Source organism: Rhinolophus ferrumequinum, chromosome 9, assembly GCF_004115265.2.
Source record: "Rhinolophus ferrumequinum isolate MPI-CBG mRhiFer1 chromosome 9, mRhiFer1_v1.p, whole genome shotgun sequence".
Taxonomy (NCBI): domain Eukaryota; kingdom Metazoa; phylum Chordata; class Mammalia; order Chiroptera; family Rhinolophidae; genus Rhinolophus; species Rhinolophus ferrumequinum.
This window is the reverse complement of record NC_046292.1, coordinates 31573775-31601228: the sequence shown is the minus strand read 5'-3', so window position 1 is coordinate 31601228 and position 27454 is coordinate 31573775. Positions and strand designations below refer to the sequence as shown.

At 51.1% G+C, this 27454-nt stretch overlaps 1 protein-coding gene across 4 annotated transcripts in view; it reads right to left on the bottom strand.

Annotated features, from left to right (window-relative positions):
* The window catches only part of RNF220 (ring finger protein 220), a 214916-nt gene that overhangs the window by 26252 nt on the left and 161210 nt on the right, over positions 1 to 27454 (bottom strand). For 3 of the 4 annotated variants that reach the window (XM_033113445.1, XM_033113441.1, XM_033113444.1), the window contains exons 3-4: positions 8635 to 8767; positions 765 to 810 (exon numbers count right to left, since the gene is read on the bottom strand). In XM_033113445.1, coding sequence (XP_032969336.1) covers positions 765 to 810; positions 8635 to 8767 — 179 coding nt within the window. Of the gene's footprint in view, positions 1 to 764; positions 811 to 8634; positions 8768 to 9341; positions 9412 to 27454 lie in introns of those variants that run through there. The other variant, XM_033113446.1, reaches the window with a different exon arrangement.

Genomic DNA, 27454 nt, shown 5'->3' with positions numbered 1-27454 from the left:
ATTGTGAGAACTTAGGAGAAAGGATGTGGCCACACACCGAGGGGTGGGGAGGGGACACTCAGTGAGTCAGGGGTTAGTCTTCTTCCCCAGGTCCCCACTCCCTCAAAACCATCCCCTTTGGGGAAGCAGCACCACCTGCCTCTGCAGCCACCTACGGGACTTCTTGGTACAAATCATGTCATTGTGCTCAGGACTGTCTGGGCCGTCCACTGGCCCTTCACTTTTCCTTTCTCCATCGGATGCTTTCAAGCCTCTTTCCCATAGTGTCTGTTCAGAGGGGCAGACTGTCTCCCCAAATGAGTCCAGCATCCTCCCTGACTCCCTGTTGCCTTCAGGACAAAGTACACACACACACACACACACACACACACACAGGCTGGCTTCTAAGGCTACCTGTTTTGACTATACTTCTATATTTTCCTTTACTTGCTACAGCTCACCTTCCTCCTTTGACTCTCTCCAGCCTTAGAGCCTGGGTCCCGCAAACCCCCAGGTCCTTCTTGGCTTTGACCCCTGTCCTGATTAGAAGAAGAAGAAGCCAGATGAGCATACTCTAGTTCACACTCAGACTACACACACACACACACACACACACACACACACAGGCCTCAATCGTACAGGGCAGCCCCAGGCCTCAGGCCGACATTCAAACCCTAGAGACAGCTGGGGATCCAGGAAGAGCTCCTTTTATCCTCAAGAGGAACCAGTTCTGGGTGGGCCTAGGTTAGGACGGACAGGAGGAAAACACACAATTGGCAACCTACCTTTGGGGTGCCTGGAGCCATGGCATCCTTCAGAAGGGAATTCTTGCTGCCAAGAAAGAAGAGAACAGGGTGACCATTCCACTTGCTGCCCAGGGCATGCAAGAGTAGAATAGCAAGAAGGCCCCAAAGAGAGAAGGCATAGCCAGCCTAGCCCAGCCCTGCTTGGCCAAGCTCCACCCAGTCCAACCCCAGCTGGCCCTGCCTAGCTCAGCATCACCAGGGGCTAAGGACCAGAGCTGGCTCCTGGGAAGGGGATACAGACACTAGGCATGGTTGGCTCCCTTGTGAATCTGAGGAAAGAGGCTTTACTTGACTCCTGGTATCAGCCCTGAGGATTCTGTCTGTCCTGAATGCCCCCTTCCCTCCACCCCCTGTCCCTAGCTTGCTCTAAACTCCTATGGGATTGGGGTGATGGAGCTGACATGGCTCTTGTCAATTCTCCCTCCAACATGCTGCAAACTGCGTTAGGCCAGGAATGATCTCCCCCTGATTCAATTTGTCAGCCCCAAGCCCTCCGGCATCGGGCGCGGTAGGCGGGCGGGAGCTGGGCCCTGAAATATGGTGGGCGGCTTGGAGCAGACGGGGGTGGGGGCGGGAGTTGATGGATGGGCTGTGGGGGAGGCGAGGACTGTGTTTAATAACAAAATTGGTATGCAAGGCCACATCCCGCGCTAAGCATGAGTGATCCAGAGCCACAAAGTATTACAAATCCCCGCTAAACAGATGCTGACAATGGAACAAGACATATCAAATCAGATCCACTTCAGAAACATTAATATCCCTGTTCCTGTCCCCCCCCCTGCTGCCCTCACTATGCTCGCCACATCTGTGCTCACACATTCACACACGTGTACTCACCCAACTCCACACACACAAATACATGCACACTGAGGCAGACACTGCCCACGCACGTAGGGTCCTGGCTCAGACACAGGTGCAAGCCGTCCAGGTAAATCAGACCCACAGATAGCCAGAAGGCACAAAGGACACCCCCCCAAGGCAGAGCACATGGAGGCACACACGGATTCCCCAGGTGTGTACACAGGGAACACGCACAGAGTCAGACACATACACACCCAGTACACAAGCAAAAGCAGAGGCAGATGCAGAACAAGTAGTAGTTCTCAACCGGGGCCATATTTTATCTCTCCCTTCACCCCCAGGGGATATTGGCAATGTCTGGAGATATTTTTGATTGTCACAACGTGGGATGGGGAGTTTGACACTGGCATCTAGTGGGTAGAGGATATTAACCATCCTATAGTGTACTGGGTGGCCTCTCACAATACCTAAGAATTACCCCAAAATGTCAATAGTGTCGAGGGTGAGAAACGCTGGTGTAAGGGCAGCTACACACATATCCATTGTCTCTCTATTATTCTGTCAACAGCCATGCAGACACATGTGGTCATACCTGGTGGCTCACATAAGCAAACAGATGCACAAGCACAGAGTCCTGTTCCCAGAGACATGTCCATACAGACACATTCACAGCAGTCACCCGGAGCCGGATGAAGAGCTGCTCCCCAACCCACAAACTCATGCTTAGATACAGACACCCATGTGCACCGACACATACCCAGACACTCATGCACCCACAAAGGCAGACACACGGACTCACACCAACACAGACACGTACGTCACAGTGCAGGGGTCCCCAGGCTCGGCAGCAGGGTGAGGCTAAGGTCTGAGTGTAAAACAAAGCTGTCTGCCTGTCTGATCACATGGGGAAGGACGGCCAGACCAGCTTCCATGCGATTACACCGTGTTCACACATGGTTCTTGTATTCCTGCTCCATGCCTGGCCCTGACCTAGGCACTGGGGATCAGAGAGGACACCGGACTGCTCCTGAGGAGCCACTAGCTCGTGTGGTCACGACTTTGATCATTCCTTCGCTCCTTCATTCACTCAGTCGACAAGCCCTGACATCACCATGGTGCCAGGTGCCATGCCCAGGCCTACAGGTACAGAAACGAGGCATGGACTGTATCACACTGTTCTCGCCGGGCTCCGGGACTGAGGTCTGAGTATTGTCTCAGCAGGGTCTCAGCAGGGTCAGGTTGGAACAGAAAAGGAAAGAATGAATAATTATTGTGCACCCATGACACGTGGCAGGCAGGGGCTAGGTACTTTGTATGTGTTCTCTCTTATCTTTACAGAAACTTTACAAAGTTGACTAACAGATTAAATGACACCTCTCTGCTCACACAGTGAGTGCAGGGTTTGGGATTTGAGTTCATGTCTGACCGAGTCCAAAGTGCTGCTTTTCCACCACCCACCTTGCTTTCCTAATGACAGTCAGGGGTTAGGATGGAGGGCAGAGCTCTGAGATCTTTTTCTCTCTCTGCTTCGGGGAGGGTCCTGCTGACTCTGGGCTTTAGTTTACGCTGCGGATGAGTAGAAATGGGGACACCGAGGGTCAGAATGTCCAGTGTCTCCCTTTGTCGATCCTCTGGATCTTTTCCTGGCATTTCTCTCCCCTTTCCTTGTTTGGACTGGTACTATGCCAGACTCCTTCCTTCTCTCTGAGCAAGCACCCCCCAACCCTACCTTTCCTCTAGCTACCTGATCACCTCCAAGTGTGCTTGGTCCCCCAGAGACAGGAGTCTGTTGAAGGCCCCTTGGAGAGGAGGGGTCTGAGCCCGGAGCCGCAGGCAGCCTGCCTCCCACCCAGCCCATCCGCTCTGCTCTGCCGGGCCTTCGTCCCTCCCTGTTTCCACAGCCCGCCCCCAACAATTCCCTTCCTTGCTCAGTCACTCGCTGCCTAGTGATCCATGGGTTTTAAATTATAACTGGGACCCAGGAAACGCGTTCCTAAGTACAATATTCATGGGCTGGGCTGACACTTTTAATTAAGGTGATTTACACTGAATTATCCTTGGAAATAAAGAAATGGTGCGCTGCCCGGGAATAAACCATCATCACCAGCCGCCTTTGTAAGTTACACTTCGTTTTAATCTATTTGGGGAATTGTTTATCTAGTTCATTACCCAACCAAACACCGAGGCCGGCCTTAAATAAGGCTTAAGTGAGGGTGGGGGCACTGCCATTTCCACACCCCGCCTCTCCTCCAGAATCACCCAGCCTCCCTCTGGCTCCTTCCAGCCCTTTTAAAGCACTGACCAGAGAGAGCTGGCTTCCCAGTGTAGAGGCTAGATCTCGAAGTGGCTCTGGAAGCCTCCCAGAAAAGGTGTTTGAGCTCAGGCCCTGCCAAGCCAAGCCCCACTTTCAGCTTTGTGCAATCTCTCCATGTCCAAAGCCCTTTCCTCTGAGTGGAAACTCTTGTCTGACGGCCACGGAGAAGTCTGGGGCAAACTCCCCTCACCCTCACCCCCGTCACCTGCTTGTCTATCTTCAGCCCCCATCTATGTTCCTGCCTGTCTATCAGTACACATCCAGTCTCCACCCCATCACCATCCCAGAGACATCTTAGCTCAGCATCCCCACAACCCTGTCCATCATCTTCTCCTTCCCTCAGATACTTGCTTTTCTGCCATCATCACCCTTCTAGTCTCCCAAGTCAGAAAACTCTTCCTAGTAATAAGTATGCCACAAGTCACTAGATAATTTCTCCCGCTTCTTCCTCCACCAATCTCGTCATTCCCTCTTCCCACTGCCACATCCATTGTGCTAGGTCAGCCTCAGCATCTGTCCCCAACCTCCTCACTTGCTTCCCTGCTTCTATCCCCAACTCATGCCCCACACTGGCCTCCAGAGCGATTCTCCTACAGCTCAGCTCCCTGATAAGCTCCCTCTGCCTCACCAATGTCCTAACTCCCTACTACCTCTAGAACAATCCTCCAGCATTGCAGGCCCTCCACCATTGGCCCTCAGTCTAACTTTGCCCTTCTGGTTCTAACTAGCCAAGTCCCAGGGTCTAATGGAACCTTGTGCAGGACTGAGAGGGGAAAGAGAGGATGGAGTGAGGGAGGGTGTGTGGGCAGAGCCTCTGACCTTGAATGTAAAAGTGCTTTGGAAAGTATAAGCCTTTGCCAACCAGAGTTCTGACTCGTCCTGTAGCTGTCTGTGTGCCCATGTGCCTGTGGGACGCGGTTCTCTCAGGCTGTGTGTGAGAGCACATCAATGGGTGTTGGAATGGGGGTACATGTGTGTGCCTCTATGTCACGTGTGTATGTTTGCACCTGTATCTGTGAAAAGCGGCCAGCCCTAGTGTGGGAGCTGGAAGGCCCCTGCTTCCCTGTGTGAGCTCTTGGGGGTATCTGAAATAGCAGTCTGCTCCTAAGGGGAGACCGAGGCAGAAGGCACAGCACCCGGCTCAGCCTGAGGAGCTTCTTGGGCAGAGTGCCAGTTCTGGGTGATACAGAGATAGGCTGAGGGAGGGTGGCGAGGGCAAAGGAGGCAAAGACAGGGTAAGAGAGGGAAGGGGGCAGTTGGAGAGGAGAGAAAAGAAGGGGGAGGCAGGGAGGAGAAGAGCGATGGAGCAGAAGGTAAAGGGGGGAAGCCTCCGGGTGCCATGAACAGGGGATGCCCTCAGTTGGGCTCTGCCCTCCTGTAGGGCTCAGTTTCCCCATCTGGCAAATGGTTGGTGGAAGGCCCCTTTCAGTTCAGGGAGCTGAGGACAGGAAGAGGAGGAGGGCGGGGAAGGGTCTCAAGAGCCAGGTGCCACATCTTTTTTCAACCTCTTCTGTTCTCCTGCCTCCCAGACAGCGGGCAGGGGCGGGGCAAGGGCAGCCAAGGCTGGGGCCCTCCCCACGCTAGCCCGCAGGGAGCTGACACGCTCCTAGGGAATTTATCACGCACCCAATTACAATGTTAATTGGCAAGTTCCTGAAATCAATTAATTCGCAAATTTTTTCCAATTAAAAATCCAGATAAATCACAAGGGCGGCGGCAGGCCGGTCCACCCTGCAGTCCGGTGGGCGCAGCGGCCGCAGGGAGGGGAGGGCGGAGAGAGGAGGGGAGGGGGCGGCGGGCGCGGCTGCCCTTGAACGCCTTTGCCGGCCGGTCCGACTGTCAGCGCGCCGGGCGCGGCGGGGCCGAGACAGATAAAACCATCGACCCGTCGCCGCCAGCGCTTCGGCTTTATCGATCCGACGGGAATTTCACTTGCTGTGCAGATCCCGCTGTCCGGCTGTCAGACACTGGGTTGGGGGTGGGGGGGCGTGCAAGGGGTTAGGGGGTGCTGGGCTGGGCCTGGCGTGAGGGACACAGAAGTGGGGGAGGCAGCACACAGAAGAGAGCAGTGGTGCAGATGTGGGAGCTCTGGGTGGGGAAACGGACTTAGGAGTAAGGGTGTGGAAGTAGGGGATGCTCGGAGCGGATCTGGGGGAGGAGGGATGGGTGCAGGGTCACGGGTGGGGGTGGAACAAAAAAGCTGTGGACAGAAGTGATGTCCTGGGCAGTGAAGGGGTGGGTGGAGCCACTGGGACTGGGCTGTAGGGTGGTGGCCCCTGAGGAGGCAGAAAGAGAGCTTGGTCCGCTAGTCTCCACACCCTTAGGAGTGCACTGGTTTTGCAAGGCTCTGCAGGTCCCTCCATCTCACCTCTATTCTCTGTTCCTGTTGAGGGGGAGTCTTCTATTGGGAGCAAATTGCCCCGAAACCCTCCTGAGCAGCCAAGGTATGGATCTCAACTACAGAAGGATGTTTCTTTCACCCTCGGCCCCTTCCAGGCTAGTCCCTGGCCGGGGCTCGTGAGTATGTGTGTGGGGGGGTGCGGCGGTTAAGAGCCTGCGTATAGAGTCAGATCGCTTGAGAGTGAATCTTATCTTTACCACTTGATTAGCTGTGCAACCTTAGAGAAGTCACTTAACCCCCTGTACCTCAGTTTCCTCATCTGTAAAATGGAGTTAATATTACCTACCCCAGAGGGTTGTTGTAAAGATTAAATAAATTAATGCAATGTAATACTGCCACTACATGCGCCGGCACATAGTGAGTGTTCAACAGGATTACCATTATTTTCATTAGTATAGTCGTCTGGGGTCGTTTTAAGTATTCCCACAAATTCTTTGATATTTTTCCCTTTAAGAAGTGGAATTTACAGTTTTATTCTCTCTTGAGTGTGGGCTGGATTGGTGACTTCCTTCCAGTGAATAGAGTAAAATATACTGGACGCAATGGTGTCTGACTTCTGAGACTAGATCATAAAATGCATTGTGGCTTCCTCCTTAGTCTCTCTCTTGGATCATTTCCTCCGTGGGAAGTCAGCTGCCACGGCCACAGGGAAACTCAGCGGCCCTATGGAGAGGCCCTGGTGTGGAGGACCTGAGGCCTCCTGCCAACAGCCAGGTGAGCGAGCCATCTTGGGAACGGATCCTGCAGTCCTTCAGACCTTCAGATGACTGCAGCCTTGGTGGACACCTTGACTGCAGCCTCATGAGAGACTCTGAGCCAGAAGTTGCAACTACCCACAGCCACCCAGCTAAGCTGTTCCTGAATGGATGGCCCACAGCAACTGTGAGATAATAAATGCTGTTTCAAGCCGCTCGGTTTTGAGGTAATAGATAAGTAATAGTTCTTCCTTCAAAATTCAGCTGGGGCCTCACGTCCCTCAGGAGGCCTTCTCTGCTCTGTGCTGCTGTTGGTGCCTCATTGAGGCCTCCCCGCAGCTCCAGTCCTTCCCATAGAGCAGTCTCTACCGCTCAGGGCTTCTATTGCTCGGCTCTCCTTACTCCCACAAAATGAACTTCTGGGGGCAGGACCCTTTCTGATTCATCTTGGGGTGCCCTGCACCCTGCATGAGGGATTAGGTGGAGAGTAGAAGGAAGGGGGATCAGTCAAGTTTGAGGACTTGAACCGAGCCGGCGGGGCAGCCTGCTCCTCTGCGGCAGGTTGCGTTTTCTAAAGATGGCTGTAGCCCGATCTCCCATCCCACATGCTCTTCTATAATATAAGCTTGCCCTTCTCCCCTCAAAAGGTGGGGTGATGTCCTTTCCCCTAGAATCTGTGTGGGCTAATACTGCCTTAACCAAGAGAGTACAGCAGAAATGACATTAAGTGATTTCTCAAGCTAGGTTATTAAGGGGACCCAGCTTCCATATCGTTAGTTAGAAGATTTGTTTCAGAGCCCTAAGCTTCCATGTAGGAAGTCCAACTACCTCTGAGCTGCCATGCTATGAGAAAGCCCAGGACACATGGAGAAGCCATGTGTAGATGCTTTGGTCACAGCCCCAGCTGAAGGCCCAGACGACAGCCAACATCAACCACCAGACATGTGAATGACAGAGCCTCCAGATGACCCAGTTCCCAGCCATCGAGTCTCCTCAGCTGAGGCCCTAGACACCCTGGAGTAGATACAAGCCATCACCTCTGTGTTCTGTGAATTCCTGACTCCTTGGGGTGATTCGGTATATCCCTCCTCTGCTCCCTTTGATAATCTGGCTCCTTTACAAGGCTGTCCAGGAGGCTCTGCCCAGTCTTTCAGGCAGGGACAAGGAAGGGGGGCTGGAGCAGTAGGGGACATGCACATTCTCAAGACTGTCACCTTGCAGACCTGGAGATTCACAGAGAAGGCAGTGCTTACTCTCCTGGATCGCAGCACCAGGCTGCCTTCTGGTGGGGCTATCGGGCCCAGTTCCAGCTTCTGTCACCCTGCTGTGAGGCTCAGCATGGCAGTGCAGGGCCTGTGGCAGTGGCTCATGCCGTTCTAGCTCCTCTTGTGCCCTTTGGAGGCTGAGGCCTAAAGAGAGGTCACTCTCTTCCCATCTCCAAAAATAGGGTGAGAAGAGAAAGACAGCACCATCAGCTGGAGCATGTGATGATTGAAAGCGGAGTGGAGGAGAATGGCAGCAGGGCCTTGTCTTCTACCTAGAGGTTGGGGTGTGGACCAGGTGGCTGTTCCTGGGACCTGGGTCTAGAACCCTGAGTGGAATACTCTTGCAGGCAGCTTCCCCTGGTAGGTGTCTTACCTGGTGGGCAGCTGGGCCAGCTGTTCCAGTTCTTGCTCCATATGTTCCTGCAACTCGCTGGGCCTCAGCAGGACCTGGCAGATGGGGCAAATAGGGGCCTGGCTGTCAAACAATGCAGCTGCCTTTTTCTTACCTGGTGAAGGAAGAAGAACAGACAGAAATATAAGCTGGGCTGGTCTGTGGAGGGAAACCCAGTATCCCAATCCTTCGACCCAAGCCTGCTGTTGCCTCCTAGGGCTTCTTGGCCTAGAGGAGGGGCGAGCCCGAGGGTCTCAGAGTCCACGGCCATCACTCCTCTTTGAAGCTTCTGAGGCTGTGGCCATGACTGGTACCTCCTCAGCCAGCTCCCCTCTCGGAAATCTATTGGGACACAATCGATGCTCTGTGCAATCAAACCTTGATCACTTCATTTCACACAGGTTAGTGAAGGTCTTGGTTTAATCATACCATCACCTGAAATACCCAGTGCCCCCTCTGTTTCTCCTTTCCTTACTGCTTTCACACTCCCCAAATCTGGAGAAGGAAGACGAAGAAAGGGGATCCATTCCTACAGTCAGCCAGCAAACACTGTGTGCTCTCTACCCTGAGCCAGGCCCAGTGCAGAGAAGTGGGACACAGACTATAATCAGATCTAGTCCCCGCCCTTGAGGCCCTCACAGTTGAATGGAAAAGACTGAAAAGGACCCAGGCTTTCAGGGTAGCGTTACCTCCCAGTTCCTCGCTTCTCCACAGGATTCTCCCCACAGCCGCTTCCCTGCTCATTCCGCATGCTAGACGACCTTTTACCTTCTTATGGTCCTGACTCCCACTTGCTCCCTGTTGAATCTATAGCTCTACCCCAGACCCCGCCTGCGTTCTCCAGACCCCTGTATCCCAATGCCTATTGGACATCAATGTCTGGATGTCCATGAGAATCTGAAACTCAATAATCCAAAAACGAGTTCTTCAGCTTCTTCACGCCTCCCAAACCTGCGCTCCCTCAGCAGTGCCCACGTCAGTTAGACACCCACATTCACCTAGTCACCCAAGCCGGTAACCTTTGCCTCACCCTCCACATTCACTTAAGCACCAAATCCTGTTTGTTCTCATCTTCAATATTTCTGGCATCTATATTCTCCCTGTTCAGGTCTGGCCACCTGTCACTTGGATAACCTCATAGGCTTCTGGTGAGTCTTCTGGTGAGTCTTAGGCTTCTGGTGAGTCTAAGAGATTCTGGGTCTCCCCTCCAAAATGCCTTTCCACTTATGTGGAATACAGGTGGGTAGGGTGCTGGCTATGCTGGCTGGCAGGCCGGCCGGGAGCCTGAACTTTGTCCCCACTCTGTGGGGACCAGAGCACCCCGCGCATGGAAGGAGCCTGAAGGCTGCCTCGTGCACCTTCTGTAGGGTCCCTAAACTCCTTCCCTGTCACTCTCCCACTTGGTGCTCCGCTGGCCTCTGCTGACAGGCATGTGGCTGAGGTGCCCTCTTCATCTAGAAACATCCCTGCCTATCCATGTAAATTCTGACTATAGAAGGGACGTCTTTAGCTGAAGCCCAGCTCTTTCTCCCTGCTTCTTCTTCCCACTGGTGCCCAGAGAGGGTCAAAATCAGCTTTCAGAGAGCTAATGGCAATGCCATTTTGATGACCCAGATGGTTTCTTGAGTAGGGTTGTCAGATTAAGGCAAATTTGAATTTCAGCTAAACATGAGTAATTTTTAGTATAAGTATATCCCAAATGTTGCCTGGGACATACTTAGACTGAAAGCTATTCCTTGTTTTTCTAAATTCAAATGTACCTGAATACCCTGTTCTTTTATTTGCTAAGTCGAGCACCCTATGCCTGTGGGAGCCCCCAGTTCAGGTTGAGCACAAGGACCCACCTCCTTTTGACACAAGCCTGAAGATGACCGCTGCTCTCCTGGATGCCCCACCTAAGCAACCTGAGAGCTCAAAGGAGCGATTCATTTTGGGCATGTGTCTCGAGGAGTGGAGAAAAGAGAAGGCTTAACCAAAGAAGTGAAATTTAAGTTGTGCCTTCGAAGTGTTCCAGGTAGAGAATGGGAATAATGAATGAATGAATGAATGAGTTATGAGTTCCTTGTGGGCAGGGGCCATTCTTATCCATCTTTATATCTACAGATAATTGAAAACAGACCCAGTACAGATTATGACAAAGCTGAATGACGAAGCAAAGGAGAGGAAAAGAGAAAGGGAGGGAGGCAAAGTAACACCAGAGAACAGGTTGTCCTAGAAGGCAGATGACTTCCGCAGAGCTGGGACGTCAGCTGTGTGTGTCGGGTGGGACAGGTAAGGTGCTAGCCCTTTTGGTAGGTCTCTGAGGAGAGAAAGCTTTGGTGCCTCAGAAGCTGGGGACAGCTGGAAGTCAGCTCTGAGTACAAGCAGCAGATGCAGTCCTGGTCTGGGAGTGGGGAGATGAAATTCTAGTCTCAGCTGTGCCTCTAACTTCACGCAGCCTAAGAATCTCAGAGGTGAGTGACACCCTAGACATTCTCCAGGCCATTATCTTCGTTTTACAGATAAGAAAACTGAGACTCAGAACTGGACAGGGACCCCGGTACTTGGCTTTTGATCTCATTGTTTCATTTATTTCTTCATTCAGCAAACATTTATTAAACAATGATCCTACTTCAGGTATTATTCTAGGAGAAACTGGAGTTCGGAGATAAATAAAACATATTCTTGGCCTCAAGGAGATCACAAACTAGTAGGAAAGCCAAAAAGGAAAGTTGGTGATTCCGTCAGAGCAGCCCTAGTCAGGGCTGAGGGAGGCATGAATGGGTGCTTTGGGTGGGGGGCAAAAAGGGGCCAGAGGAGAGCTGTAGGGGGAGGCAATGCTTGATGGAAGGCAACTCTGGCTCTTGGGTCTCCTAGAGCCCAGATTCCTCCCTCCAAGCCTGGGACCAGGCATCAGCCTTCCCACAGCCTGTTCTCAGTTCATCTGCCTTGTTGCCACAGACATATACCTTTCTGAGCTTGGCCTCAGTTACCCTGTTGGGTCAATGGGCCCTCTTCCTAGTTCTCAGCTTCAGGAATAGCACTGGCAGGGATCAGCAGAGGAGCAGAGGGACCCTGCAGCCTATGTCCTCCATCCCACCCCCATTTTCTCAGGGGTTAGAGTGGCAGGTGTCAGCATGGCCATGGGCCTCCTGCTTCCCCTCCCCCGCTGTGTTCCCTATAATTTTATATTGAGACCTGTGGTCATGACGTGGGTTTTACTGCACTAACGACATGGCCTGCCCAGGTTTAATGACAAAATCCATACTCTGGCCCTGGGCCTGCTCCTCGTTTGCATAATTCCCAGAATACAGCTCCCTGAAGCTTTTGACCTGGGCCATTACATTGGCCATAAAAAGGGCCATAAAACCGCTGGGGATGGCCAAGAGGAGGGGGCTGTGGTCTGGCGGGGGCGGGAGTGAAGTCTTCAGCCCCCTAGTCTTCGTAGACCTGGGGGGGGGGCAGCCTCTGGCTCTTCACTTCCACAGTTCCTAGAATCTGGGAGTCCGTCCCAGGCTGGAGAAGCTTCCAGAAATCCTTAGCCCCGCTGCCCATCTGAAGCAGGAATCACTGCTCCAGTATTGCTGTCAGCATCACAGGTAGGCAGGCCGAGCCTACTGGGGGGCAGGCTGTCACAGAGCATCTTCTCCTTGAACATTCCTTAGTCCTGCCCCTGCCTTCCCACTCCTTAGCTGGCCAAGCACTTTGCCACAGGTGGGTCTAGGTCATTCCGGCCTAGGTTCAATCCTGTCCGTCTTCTGGAGGCCTAGCTCCCCAGGGAGGTCAGGAGCCAGGCTGAGCAGCATGGTGGGGATGGCGACAGCATGAGGACAGCATGAGACGTGGGCGGCATGAGGGGCTGGGGACAGGGACAGGGACGGGCTGTCAGTGCTAAAGATGATGAATGGGGGAGGTGAGGCGGGAGGCCCGGTGTTATCGGCAGTGGATGGCGGGTGCGGGCGCTCGCAGCGCCTGCTAATCCCCGGGCGCTGCCTCAGCCCTTGCACTGATAACGAGGAAATGGGACTGACAACAATTTTTAGCTGAGAGATTCTTCACCAAAATGCCAGGCGGCCGGAGGTCTGACAGCGCCTGATTGAGTGTGTGAGTGTGTGGGGGGAACGCCCGCAGCCCCCTCCCCTCCCATGCAAAGATGGATCGCTCATTCCGCCTCCCGTCCACATTCATTACTGCACCTCCCGCCCGCCACCCCGGGCCCTGCAGCGCCTGCCACCTCCACTTCTCTGACTGCCTCAGGTATACCCTGAAGCCAGAGGAGAGCGGGGAGTGGAGGGGCCCTGACCCTACGCTCCGCCTGAGGTAGGGCATCTCAAGCTCAAAGAGCCGAGAACGCGACTGTAGCTCAGCCCTGACTGGAGTCTCCTTCGCTGTGTGGCCTTCAGAGGGTCTCTTTCCCTTTCTGAACTGCTGGAATACCTTCTCCACCAGAAAACAGGAGGCTCTAACAGGAAGTGAAGGACTGTGGGCTGTGAGGGAGGCTACAGGCGTGCTGAGGAGAGAGGAGAGGTCATGTCATGCAGCCTTTTCCTAGCCTTTTCCTTTCTTTGAGTCCAGCCCTCAAGCCTTGGAACAGGCCTGAGGTACCTGGGGTCCCAGATCAGCCCTCTGCTGCCCCCCTCTGTTGGGAACCGCTGACCACTGGGAGCAGGCAACTCTAGGGCTGGCATCACGGCTCCTTCTCGGCCATCTTCCATGGTGAGGCCTAGTGCAGAAGTGGACACTGCGGGATGAGGGTCTCATTCAAAGGGAAAGCCCTCCTTTCCTAGGTTACTAACCCATGTCTGGACCAGCAACTCGCCACCATGTGATGGCCTCTCTGGCTTGGCCTTTTTCGTTTTGTCCCAGCTCTGTTGCCTGTGGTTCCATTCTTGCCTCTGCTTGTTCAAGCAGCAAATCCTATCTCCATGATCTTTTCTCTACAAACCACAAAACGCAGGGCTTGACTGGCTGGTGTCTGATTTAAGAAGGGGGAGGGTTACAATCAGGGTGGGGGTAACTGTAATGATAGATGGCAAATGAGGCTGGGACTTTTTTAAGAGTATGTATGTGTGTCTATGCATGTGCTCGTGTGTACACATGGGTATGACCTGTCCTTCCTTTCTCTGCACTCCCAATAGAAGGGCATCCATTTCCTAGTGACCAAGACACAGAAGAGCCTTCAAGCAACATTCAATAGAGTTGCTTCTTACTAGCTGTGAGGCCTTGGGCAAATCACTTAACACGTCTGAGCTTTAATTTCTTCTTGTGTGAAACAGGGATAATAACTACCAACTCCTAGGACTCTTGTGAGGACCCATTTAAATCAGGGCTGTGTACAAGCGATAAGTGATTATTATTGTTAGAAGGACATTAGCACAGTTTGTTGTTTGTGCCTGTCTTTACCCCATCCTGACACCAGCCTGGCCTTGTCCTGTATCTGGCCTTCTTCCCTGCTATGGTCAAGATCGTGTACCACTCAGTAGGTACCCTGCCCATTTTGGCCTCCATGGAGTCCCTTCTTCCTATCCATCCATACCCATCTATCTATTTATTGGTTTGTATGTCAATATATCCATCCATCCATCCATCCATCCATCCATCCATCCATCCGTTTATCCATTAATAGTAATATGTGTTTGTTGAGAGTTATTATATGTTAGGCTACAGGTTTAATGCTGCACACATTTTATCTCATTTAATCCTTACAATAGTCCTGTGAGGTTAGGTACTATTATCTCTTTCACATTGATGAGGAAACTAGAGCCCAGAACAATGAAATGACAGAGCTAAAAGGTTCAGATCAGGGATTTAAATCCAGGTGTTGCTGACTCTAGAGCTAGTGCTCTTAACCACTGCACGGTACCCAGTTACCTACCTACCCATGCACTCACCCAGGTAATGGTTCAATAATATTTAACAAATGTCAGTTGGATACTGATGATGTGTCTGCTAGAACGGAGGCCATACAATAACGAACAAGACAGACACGGCGTCTGCCCTCAGGAAGCTTAGGACCTACTGGACAGATATACTAAACAAACATCCGAGAGAGGTCTTAGTAAAAGGGAAGTACATGGAATTTGTATACCATCCGGTCTGGGAGGTGAAAGAAGTGATGTTTAAGCACAGGCTTGAAAGATCAGTGGGAACCAGTCAGGCAATGATTGCGAAGTGGTGTTCAGAAGACAGCATGCTTGAAGGTACAGAGAGAGGGGAGAAAGCCTAAGTGAATAATTGAAAAGAGTCCAGTGCAGCTGGAACAGAGAGAGTGAGGGGCAGAATGTTGAGATATGATAGATAGAGAGGCCAGCTCCTGGAGGACTTTTAAAATTAGATTAACGATTTGGTTACTTTTTAAAACATACAAATGAGAAAGGTTTTACGCAGGGGAGTGACATATCAGACTTGTATTTTAAAAAGATCATTCTAACTGCAAAGCAGAGGATGGTCTAAAGGATGAAGAGCAAGTGCAGGAAGGCTGTTTAGGAGGTTATCTTACAAAATCAGATGAGGCATAACGGTGACGTGTCCTAGGATGATGATGATGATGATGGTAGAGACGACAGAAGCAGATGGCTTGGATATGGGGTTAAAGGACAGAAAGGAGTAACCAACTATGACTCCAAGTTTTCCGGCTTGTGCAACTGACCCGTGGAACAAGAGGACAAGCAACAGGCTCGGGAAGGAAGCGAGTGAGTTCAGTTTTGGATGTACTTAGTTTGAGGAACTAAGACATGTTAAGATATCCATGTGAAAATGCTGAATAGGCGCCATATGTGAACCAGAGCTAGAATTCTACAACTGCAGACATTGACATATAGGCAAGAACTGAAGTTCACTGCATCCTCTATGCCTAGAACAATGTCTGGCATATGGTAAAGACTCAGTAAATATTTAGTAAATGAATGAATACAAGAATGACGTTAAGAGTAGGTGAGATCACTTAGGCAGAGAATGTACAGTGAGAAGAGGCTGGACTCAGAGTAACTCCAACAGGTGGAGGAAGTTTAAGTCATCCAAGACGAAGAAGGAATAGCCACGCGGAAGATGAAACACGTGTGATGTCACTGATGCCAAGAAGGGAAGAGTTGCAAGGAGTGAGGGAGTATCATGGATAGTCACATGCTGGGGAAGGGTCAAGAACATAAGGCATGAAAAGTGTCCCATCTACCCCCCCACTTCATCCATCCTTCATCCACCCAACCTCATTATTCATCCACTCTCCCCTCTCACTCACCCCCTTCCTCCTTCTCTTCTCTCCAGAAAATCATGATTGGCGTCTTCGCTGAGTGTGGAACAGGAAGAGTTAACATGCTGACAGACGGCATTTTTTACCTTCAGTCAATATGAACAAGGCCCCAAGACTATGATTCCAAACATCTGGATTTCATCAATATGTGATCTGTCATCGTATATTGGCATTCCCAAGTCCCTGCGCCAGAGCAATGCGGCTGGTTTTATTAATACGTCAAATACATTATCCGTGTAATACACTTGTCTGGCTGGGGCCTCCCGCTGGGGCGGGGCGGCGGATTTGAATGTATGATGAATCAGTTTGCATTACATGTTCGTAAGTCATCATTTGTCAGGATTAATAGGCATCCCTGGTCGAGGAGGTGGGGGTGGGGCGGGGAGAGACGTGTATTTAGCTGTGGCCCATACTTATCTGCCAGTGCCCAGGGATGCCCTGAAAACAGCTATGCACCTTTCTGCCCAGATCCCAAGGTAGTGGCTGGTGCTCCAGGGGTAGAGGTCACATTTTTAGTAGTTCCAGAGTCATTTGGAACCACATAGGCCTATTTGTCTCTGTTCTGGGCTTGCCAAGCAACCAAACAGAATATGGCAGGGTTCATTTGCACAAGTTGGCTAACTCTTACTCATCCTTTAGTGCTCAGAATTTCTTCTCCCAGGGAGCCTTCCCTGACTCCCCCAGACTGTACCAGCTGCCTCCTCAGTGTTCCCCAGTCTCTTGTGCTACCTCTAGTCACACAGTGTTACAATTGCCTATTATGTGTCTGTTACCCTTTGTAGACGATACATTTCTTGAGGGCAAGGAATAACGTTTTTACTGCTATAGCTTAGCATCTACTAGAGGGCATAGCCCCAAAGTAAGAGAATAGTAGTAAATACAGAAATCATAAACATTCCTTGAATGAATGAATAATGATCATTGACCTGCTAATCCCCCGAAAGATGCAGATGTTTACTGGGCGATGTCGTGGGGTTTTCTCTGATGTCTTGCCCCCATTCTGCCCCTGGTCTGGTCTGCTCATCTATCCTACTATATATGCTTTTCTTCACTTGCTTCTCTTCCTTCCATAAGACGTGTGCAGACCCTGTTGCTTAGCACCAGGTTCCTTACATGTGCCATATATACTGAGCTATAATACACAGGGGTGAAATGTTCATGCTCACATGTCTTTGCCATCTTGCCTTCTCCCTCTACTCTGCTGGGAGAAGCTCAGATTGGCACTGCCCACTCCACTTGGCCTCCTGCCAGCTCCAGGTCCCTGTGAAACAAGAGCCTGGCAGGTGCCCTGACCCTTATTGTGATGGACACTATTTACTGTCTCTAGCAACAGAGGGGGCCTGGATTGAGCCAGACAGAGCTTCTGGGTGGCCACTGGCAAATATCTACAAGGCAGCCAGGTGGAAGCCAGCCTGTAGGTTTAGGCTGACTTTGGCTCGAACTGGAGTCTTGGGCATGGAACCTGGACCCTTGGCCCCCTGACGTTTTGCTCCCACCAAATGTACCCACCAACCTGTTTAGAAGCTGATGGGGCTTCATGGGTCATAGCTATGGCACACTGCTGATCTTGGCTATTCTAAATACAACTGCAGCCTCTCTCCTCTTCTGGAGCTACAGTTCAGTTCCCCTCCTCCTGTAGCTAATAACTTCCAGACAGTGCCCTGTGTTGGGCTAGGCCAGTGTTGGGTGGGGCAGGTGGGGCCTCCCAGAGTTCCCTGGGAGTAGGCTTTACAAACTGCAGAAAAGGGCCCAATTCAGGAAAATATCCATATATGGACACGCACACATGTTCTTTCAAGTGTCAATACATATGCACGTATGGGCATGGGTGCACACAGGTGCTCAGACAAGTGTGGGTACTTTTTCACATCTAGATAGACACACCTGAGCACCTATGCATACATGCAAGCATAGACTGAGTACACCTGTATCCCCTGCATCTTTTTGCCAGCATGCCCACACACTTCACTCTCCTCTAGTACCTTCCTCGCCATGTGCCAAAATGCTAGGACTGTACTGTTTAAAGTAAAGTAAATCCAAGTGTGCTTTACCCCCTGCTGGCTCTGACTATGGGCTGATAAAAATGAAGTGGGAACCTCCGCAGCTGTGGGCAATAAATCCTGAACCGCTAAGGAGGGCAGTGTTACCTGCTTTCTAGGCTGGTGGGTGGAACTCAGGCCACTGATTACAAGTGCCTGCGGGGCTGGATGGGCAGCAGACCAGCTGCTTGGCTTCAGGCACTGCCTGCTAGCCCAGCCCATGCCAGCTGTCTCCCACAGACCTGTGAGGTCAACAGCCCCAGAGCCCTAGGGGGTGAGCCAGGAGCAAGAGAGGAGCAGAGAGAAGTCGAGGAAGAGAAGGGCTGGGGTGGGCAGTGAGCGAGACAGCCACGTGCTGCTAAGGCTGAGGGGAGCCCTCGCATCTGGAGATCAATTAGCATCAATTACTGACTTCATTTAATTGTCGTCCAAGATGAATTTGTCATTTTTAGCTGGGAATTAATGGGAGACCTTCACCTCTCCCTGGCAGCAGCCGCGGAGCCAACAGCGGTCACCTCAGCCTCCTAGGAGCCCTGAATCCTGCTTGGGGCTGGATTCAGGGCCAAGGCAGGGGCAGGCTGGCAGCTAGTGGGGCTTCTGCTCCCTGGGCATGCTCTGGCCGGGCCAGCCAGGCCCACTGGAGCCCGGGGCCAAGGCGGGGGCCGTGGGTCCTGTGCAGCAGTCCTTTGCAGCCTCTGGCTTCAGCCAGAAATTAATTTGCTGGGCTGAGCATGTTTACTTTTTCCCAGCAAAGGCGAGACAGTAAACAGCGGACCGGCGGCTGAAATTGAATTGATAACTGCATCAACGTGCCAGATAACGCCTAAAATAATACGCCGATAAGGAAATTCGATTTGATTTGCTGCTGCGCATCAGATTGGCCCCATCTGTAGCTGCCTGTAATCATTTTCAATTGCGTTGGGAAACCTTATTTGTCCTTAAATATTTCTGTCATTTTTCATTGCTGGCGACAGATCCTTGGGCAGGTGGCAGGGGTGCACTGCCTCTGTGGGCGCGGGGCGGCGGCCCGAGGAGGAGGGGTGAGGAGGGGTGGGGTGGACTGGTAGGGAAGGAGGCAGGGAGCAGGCAGCCGGGCGGTGACAGCTGTTCCTCCAATCAATCACGCTGTCGACAGGGAGGGACGACTGGCTGGCAGAAATTGAGTTTGCCTCACAGGGGACGATTGAGCAAATTAATAGCCCATTAGCCAAGCAGTGACCTGAGAAATGAAGGTGCAGGGGTTCCTGCTCACTCAGGCCGGCTGGGGTGGGGCAGGGCAGGAGAAGGGTCCAGGGAGGGGAGGACTGGGGAGGAGGTGTGGGAAGAGGAGGGAGGGACGTGTGGATGGGATGGGGAACATTTGTGTGGGAGTGGATGGTGCAGCGATGAGATGTCAAGTTGGGGGAGGTGGGCTAGAGATGCAGATAGTCTAAAAGAGATGTTGGGGAAAGAGCGGGGCAGAGGGGGCTCCACTGAGGTCTCTTTGCCATCTTCCCATCATGCCTTCTGGGACTGAGTACTATGCCAGTAAACTCCGCTCCCTAGATAAGCCCTCTATACTTCCTCTCTTCGCTTTCACAGAAACCTGCATATCTTCTGGAGACACCACTCCCTGGAGTCCTCTCCAGTGCAGGCTGTTTATTCTCCTAGCTCCAGGTTCCTCGGGCCGGGAGTGGCTCGCTGTCTTTCTTAGTGCTCATCGCTGCTTCCAAGTTACTCCTTCTCCACCCTCTGGGTTCCGAGGTCAAGCACCACCTGCGTCCCCAGCCCTGTTCTCCTAGTTCTTCACATGCGCTCGCGACTTTGATACTCACCGGCCTACCCTACACCCTGTCGCTGCCCTGCCCTCCTCAGCTCCTGCTTCTTTCTTTTCCTGTACTCTACTTCCTCCTGGAGGACCCTGTCAAAAACCTAAGTTGCTCTGTGAAAACTCCCTCTGCCCCAAGCCCTCTCATGGCCTTGTACCCATCATACTTGCTCCTCACTCTATTCTTCTCTCATCTCCCATGGATTCTAGCCTGGACCCCAGGGCACACACTTCAGCACCCTCTTGCCAACATATTCAACCTCGTTACTTCGTTTGCCTTCTCTACAATCCAACTATTCTCCTTTTTGTCTCAGACACACAGGCGGCTAAACGCAGCTGGGGAAAATCACAAAACCACGCAGATATGTGCCAATACAAATTTGCAATGTCCAATCTCAGCATTACAAAGCAATCCTTTTACATGCCCTTGATCAGCTCTGTTTCCCCTTTCCCAACAGAGACAATCCAATAATATTTTACTATCTTGAGTCCCCCACCCCATCTTCTGTCCCTCTCATTACTACCTGGCCTTGTTTCCCACTTCATAGAAATTTGAAGTCCTTGGGCACGAATGCCCCCAATTTCCACATCCATACTCACCTCCTTTTCGCCTCTTCTGGTTTCAGTGGAAGAGGTATTCGCCCTCCTGTTTTAGCTTAATTGCTTCTGCTGGACTTCGAACCCCATGCCTGCCTATGTTCCCTGGGGAAGCTGTCATGGTCTCCCTCCTCATGCTGCCCTCCATCATTAGATACACGCTAGTCTCCCACATTGTGACGTCGACAACTCATCCCTCTCTTTCATAGGGCGCTTTGTATGTATGGAGCTAATGCCCTTTCCTTCTCCTCCCCTTTCACCTCAGATGCTCCAAAGTGTCTTCCTTATTGTTATTCATACTCCTTTATCTCCTAAGCACTTCTTGACTCGTTGCAGCCTGGTTTTCATCCCGACCACTCTACTCTCAATCAAACTGTTCTCAGTCAGCTCCTTGATACCGTGTTTCCCTGAAAATAAGACCTAGCTGGACAATCAGCTCTAATATGTCTCTTGGAGTGAGAATTAATATAAGACCTGATGTTATTTTACTATAATATAAGACCTGGTCTTATAATATAATTAATATAATATAACATAATGTAATATAATATAATACTGGGTCTTACATTAATTTTTGCTCCAAAAGACACATTAGAGCTGATGGTCCAGCTAGGTCTTATATTTTCGGGGAAACACGGTAGTTATCATTTGCCAAATATAATGGCTACTCCAGCTATAATCATTTATTTATTAATTGAATGTCTTCCACTTACTAGGCACTAAACCAAGGTCTAAGGATACAATGAAATCTATTTCTTTCTGGAGCTTATAAAGTAGTGAGGAAACAGATGCAATAAAATAATTATATAAAAATTGTAAAACTGCAGTTGTGCCAAAGAGAGATGAACAGTGCTATGGGAGACTATGAGAGGGAGAGGTGCCCTCCTCAGAGGAATCCAGAAAGGCTTCCCTGAGGAACAAGCTGAGATGTGATGGATAAGTAGGAGTTGAGTACATGAGGAGGAAGGGAAGTGATAACACTGATTACAGCTTATTCTGTGCCAAGCACTGTTTAACCCCCCTTTTATAAATGAGGAAACAGAGGCATAGAGAAGTTGTGCAACTTGCCCATGGTTACCCGGTAACTGGTGGCGCTGGACATTCAACACAGGCAGTGCAGTACCAGAGCCCATGCTCTTAACCACTTCGCTCGACTAAACTCTGATGTTAGCTATTAGCCTTGCCATAATCCACTCCTCTCTTTGAACACTCTATGCGTGATCTCCACTCCAGTTTCATTTCCTCAATTCGTACCTCCGGTTCTGAGCCATCTGTGTCACCGTGTACCGGATTCTCTGCTTGGATGTCGCACAGGCTCTTTAAGTGCAATCTGCCTGACGTGGGACTTATCTATCTCTAGATATTACCCTCCTCTTGCTTTGTCTCTTTCAATCAATGGCACCACCATTCACAGATTTCCCTAAATCGGCCATGTATATACTCTTCCTCTTACGCGGGCCCCTACACCCAGTAAATGAACATCTTAGCTGTTTTTACCCCCTAAGTACTCTCAGAATCATCGTCTCTTCTCCCTCGCCCTCATCATCATCTCCAGTCTTTACTATTAAGTCTTGTACTGCATCTCTCTCCCTTCTAATCCATTTCCATCTCCACGGCTAGAAGGATCTTCCTAAAACACAAATCGGATCCTATCATTTAGCCACGTAAGGCCATTCCTTGGCTCCCAAAACCCACAGCATAAATTCTGAACTCCTTATCATAGAAGCGCCTCTGCAACCTCATATCCTCTCCAGCAATGCTGTGTGTTACGGCTGGACAAGCATGCAGGATCTAGTATTCTCACTGCAAACGCTGGCATCCTTCCCCCACGGGCAGCTGGGAACTCCGGAGACCATACTCAGACAATACTTCCTCTCTGAAGCCTTCCCTGATAGTGAATTCCTCTTCTCCACGCTGTGTTTCTTATACGTCTATACCTCTATTATTGCATACATCACATAACATTGCAATTAACTGTTTATCCATCAGTCTCCCCTGTTAGACTCTGAGCGCCTTGAGGACAGGGAGGTTATCTGATCATTCTGGTACATTCAGGACCTGACATAGGGTCTGGCACAGAGTGAGTAGTAGTGATTGTTGCATAATTTGGTGGCCAAATTAATGGGAAGAGGACTCGAAGGGATGGTAGGAGAATGTCCAGAAAGACAATGAAAGGTGACGGTGGGTGGGTAGTAGAGGTATGGTGGTGAGAGAGGGGAAGGAATGCAATTGAGGTAATGTTGAAAATTCCTTTGGCTTAAAAAACCTGGTTTCATGGTCAGTGAGAGGCAGAGGCCCCAAGGATTTCAAAAGGTAGGGCCCCTAAAAAGACAGAGGCTCTATTACTGCTGTCCTAGAAAAATCTCAAGTGTTCATAGACCTGGTGGGAAGAGGGTGGATTGTGACCACGTGAACACAACCAGACAGTAAAAGCCCAGAAACATGGACAAACAGACATACCCACCAGGACATCCACGTGCTCACAGAGGGTCCCCAGCAGCCTCCCCCAGCACAGAGCCCTCTGCAGGCCTCCATGCTGGCCCACCACCCCACCCAGAACCTCTGGGCGGCTCTCTCTCTCTCTCTCTCTCTCTCTCTCTGCAATTTTCCTACCCAAGAAAGCTCTAAGGGTTTCAATTACCGGCACGTGGGATTTAGTGCCCTGGGCTTCTCTGACTGGAGGAGATTTATTTGAAGGTTTAGTGTCGTGGAGAATTCACATCTTCACTCCCAGGAGCCCAGCTTCCGTCCTGAGCCCCTAAATCAGGAACCAAGATGGGCTATTGTCACTTACCGCATTAGCCTCGTTAGCGGACCAGGAGGGGTGATTAATAGCAACGCACACACAGCCATCCTGCTGGCCGGCCTCCTGCTGGCCGGCCGTGGTGCTGCTTGTGGCCTGGGGAGGCAGGGGTGGCTGAGCCCACTCTAGGATACCTAAGGAGTCTGGCCTAGAGCCTCTGCCCCATGGCCAGGCAGGGAAGTCCCTGTGGCCCTTCCAGATCTGGGGACAGTTCAAAGATAAGCAAGCCTAGCCAGAGAGAGTCCATCAGGAGGCCTCTGAGGCCTGAATCCTTGAGGGGGCAGGAAAACAGGAGTGTGTGATGGGAGCTGGTACCAGGAGAAGGCCCAAAGTATACGCCTGAGTGTATTAGAGGGATGTGCGCATGGTGTGGGGTCGAGTGGGAGGAAGAGAGGGAGCGGTGTGTGTGCGTGCATGTGTGTGAAGGATGTAGAGAGGTGTGGGTATGTTTATTTCATTTCCCAAACACCCTCTGAGGCTTACTATGAACCAAGTGATACTCGTATTCTAAGAGCCGACGGTGTAACACTGAAGATAGACAAGGGCCCTGAAAAAGAGAAGGTGTGGATGTGAGAGAAAGAGGTATGAGTTAAGTATGGGAGAAAGAGAAAGAAATGTGTGAAAGAGAAATAAAAAGAGGATGGTTGACAGAGAGATGTGTGAATATATGTATGTGAAAGGCTTGCATGAGAAAGAGTCTGTCTGTGAGAGGGAGAGAAAGGCACGTGGAAAGGAGCTGTCTGAGGGATGTTTGTGTGAAACGGGGTGTGTGTGAGAGAGAGTGGGTGTGTAGAAGGGGTGTGTGACAGAGATGTATGGTGAGTGAAGAGCGTAAGAGCGTGAGGGGTGTAGATGGGAGAAAGGGAACATGGTGAGAGAGGGAAGTATGGGGGAGGAAAAGGGGTGTATGACGGAGGTGTGTGTGAGAGAGAGAGAGAGAGAGAGAGAGAGAGTTATGTGACAGAGACAGAATGGAATATGTATGAGACGGAGTATGTATATAAGGAGAAAGACGGTGAGAGAAAAAACTGGGTGTATTTTCTCTGTAAATGCTCCCCTCCATACCTCGTGTGTTCCCCAAATCTTTGGAGTCAGGCTAACCTGGATTTGAATTTCAGTTTGGGGTACTTGATTCATTTATTTATCCACTCATTCACCAAACTGTGCTGAGCATCTACTAGCTTTTACCTTCCTGTATCTCATTTTTCTTACCTATAAAACGGAGACAAACGGAGGTTATAGCTCAGTGATGTAATTTATCAGGATGTCTTGTGAGTACAGAGAATTGGAATTAGGCGCTAGACACACCCTGGCACAGCACGTGGCATGTGGGTCAAGAAATAGTAGTTTTGGAGCTAGGGGCTCTTCTGTCAATCCTGTCTCCTTTTCTCCCTTCCTTTTCCATCTCCCTTACCCCCTCTCAATCACAGCTGAGCCATAGTATTAATTATTAGAACCAATTGACTGTTTAGACTCTGATGTTTTAACTAATCACCACTAATGGCAGACACTGGTGGGCAATCAGCATCATTTAGCTCTCAGGCAAACCCCTCATAGCTGAGAGCAGACTGGGGGGGGGGCTAACTAGGACCTGGGAATGATAAGACAGGGGCTACTGCTGCCAGAGAGAGGCCCCACTCTCCTCCCCGGTGGCCCTGGGCCAGCAGCCTAGAGCCCCAGGGACCCTCTGGACCAGCCAGGTCCCCTGGAGCAAGTTAGCTGAGCCCTGCGTCGGAGGGGGGTTGGCTTCCTTCTTTGGCCTCTTCTCTGCCCTTTGGCCTCATCCTCAACCCTTTTGACTTAGAATTCTGTCATAGGAATCTGGCAACCACCACCCTGGACCAGAAATATCCTAGCTGCTCCCTTTCCCTGAATTGCTTTTTAATTGCTGTAGTTCCTAAAAGCCCTCTTCTACGACGAGTTGTTTAGAAATAGGTTCAAATCCCACCTCCTCGTGGGGGCGTTGGCTGGATGCTGGTTGGGAGCGGAAGCTGCATGGTGTTCATCCGGCTGAGGGCTTCAGTGCAGAGAGCAGAGAAACATGTGCTGTGTGTGGCTGACTACGGGGAGAATGCCGGGGCTAGGGAGGTGACCTGCGCTCTGCATCTGAGAGGACACCTGCTGACTCGTCCTACCTTCTTCACACTGAGGCCCCAGCACGCAGCCCTGCTCCACCCTGAGGCCCCGCCCATCCTATACCTGCTCCAGCCTCGCTGGGAAAGCCAGATCCCTGCAGCTCAGGAAAGCCGGCTTCAGGGGAGAGGCCACGCGAGTGCGGACCATAGGGTCTAGAGGTCCTGGAGGGGGTGGCCTAGGTGCTCACGGTCAGTAGGTGTCGCTGTGGCTCCAGCACTAGGAGGGGGTGTCAGTCAGGAGGCCCTGGAGCAGGCCCAGGTGCGGGGTGCCTCTTGGCCTCCCCTGTGGTCCCCCCCAATCTGCCCCGCCCCCGGCTCAGGCCTTCTAGCCAAAAAAACTTCCCCAGTGCTGTTCAAACTCGAAGTGTACGCGTGGAACACTTAAGGGTTCATGTTAAAACGCAGATTCTGATTGGGTAGCTCGGGAGCGGGGGGGGGGGGGGGGGGGGGGGGGGGGGGGAAGGGGCGGGGGTTGTCCCAAGATTCTGCATTTCTACAGAGCTCCTAGGGAAAGCTGATGCTCCGGTGGGCCACCCTTTGAGTAGTGAGGTCCTCACCTAGCCAGCTTCCTAGTGGGGGACACTGACTGCTCCCCTCCAAAGCCAGTCCTCACCCTCACTCCTATTTTCCTCAATAAAGTTCCCAGACCAGGGTCACTGTTAGGGATCCCCTCTTTTTGGAGATGGGCTCAGTGGGACCAGCACAAAGCAGGCAGTTTCTAGGGAAGCTCTGAAGCAAAACCAACCCCAGTCCTCTGAGCCAACCCAGCTCTACCTCCTAGCTCACATTCTAAACTTCAATCGAAACCCAAATCCAATGCTAGTTCTCCAAAACAGCGCCAGTTCTCACCTGAGGAGCTATTTCCCAAGGCCAGCCTCAGCCTGACTCTTGTTTCTACTTAAGTCCAACACTCGGGCTATCCCTTGCTTCAGTTCTGTCCCAAGACCAAATGCCCCCTTTGCCTGTCTGATAACCTTCCTGTCCTCTCCCACACTTTCTTCTTGGAATCAGCTTGAGCCAGGAGAGCGGGGCAGGAGGGTCTGGGACATGTGCCTCGTGTAGCTCCTCTTGGCCTTTTGCCCCAGGCAGAGGGAAAAGCAATCATGGCAGTCTAGTTGCTACTAGGCATTCCCAAACTCTTCCTGGAAGGTCCCTTTCTATGAGGGAAAGGGGGGAGTCTTATCCTTGTTCCATTTTCTCCTGTCCTAAGAGCTCTATTTCCTGGGATGTGGGAAAGGCAGAAAGGAAGTATGTACATTAGTCCAGCCCTGATTGCAGATGAAAAGGGAGTGTGTGTGTGTGTGTGTGTAGTGGGGCCGGGCATGGGGACAGGCAAAGCACCCTCCAGGGCTTTTTTCTGAGGAGCCTCCCTTCCCATGCCCACTACTGTCTGACCCTCCTTGGTACTATAGAAGCCTATTCTTCCAGGAGTGATGGGTTATATGAGCTGGGCTATAAGAGCTTATCCCTTCCAGCTGTGACATTTTGTGATTTTTAAGTAGGAATGCTATTTGAAATAGGAGCAATTTGGCCTTGCCCTGATGGGCTATCTACTGTGATCTACCCTCCAAGTCCGCAGCCCAGGAGACGGGTCCAGTCAAAGAACCACCTCTCACACTGAGGCATCGTGAAATAAAACATACTCCAGCAGGGGCCAAGCACTTCTGCCTTTAAAAAGCACCCACCCTTGGTTAGACTGAAGTGCTCTTAACAACAAGGTTGCCGGTTCGATCCCCACATGGGCCACTGTGAGCTGCACCCTCCACAACTAGATTGAAACAATTACTTGGCTTGGAGCTGATGGGTCCTGGAAAAACACACTTAAATAAATAGAAGTTTAAAAGAAAAAGGAATAAATATGCTTTGGAAGCTGGATTTTTATAATAAAGAGATGACAGTTACAGAATAAGTATTGTTAAAAAAAAAAAGCACCCATGCCCATTTATGAATACTATATCTCTATTTAGGAAAACTACCTTTGCATTTACAAAGCACCTCCACCTTTACAAAATATCTCTATAGTTTTAGAAATAATTTTCTCATCAACCATTTAAATAAAGGGATCTTTTTGATCCCTTTGGAAAAGTTACTTAACTTCTCTATGCCTCATTTTTCTCAATCTTTTTGATCCCTTTGGAAAAGTTACTTAACTTCTCTGTGCCTCATTTTTCTCATCTGTAAAATGGAAAGAAT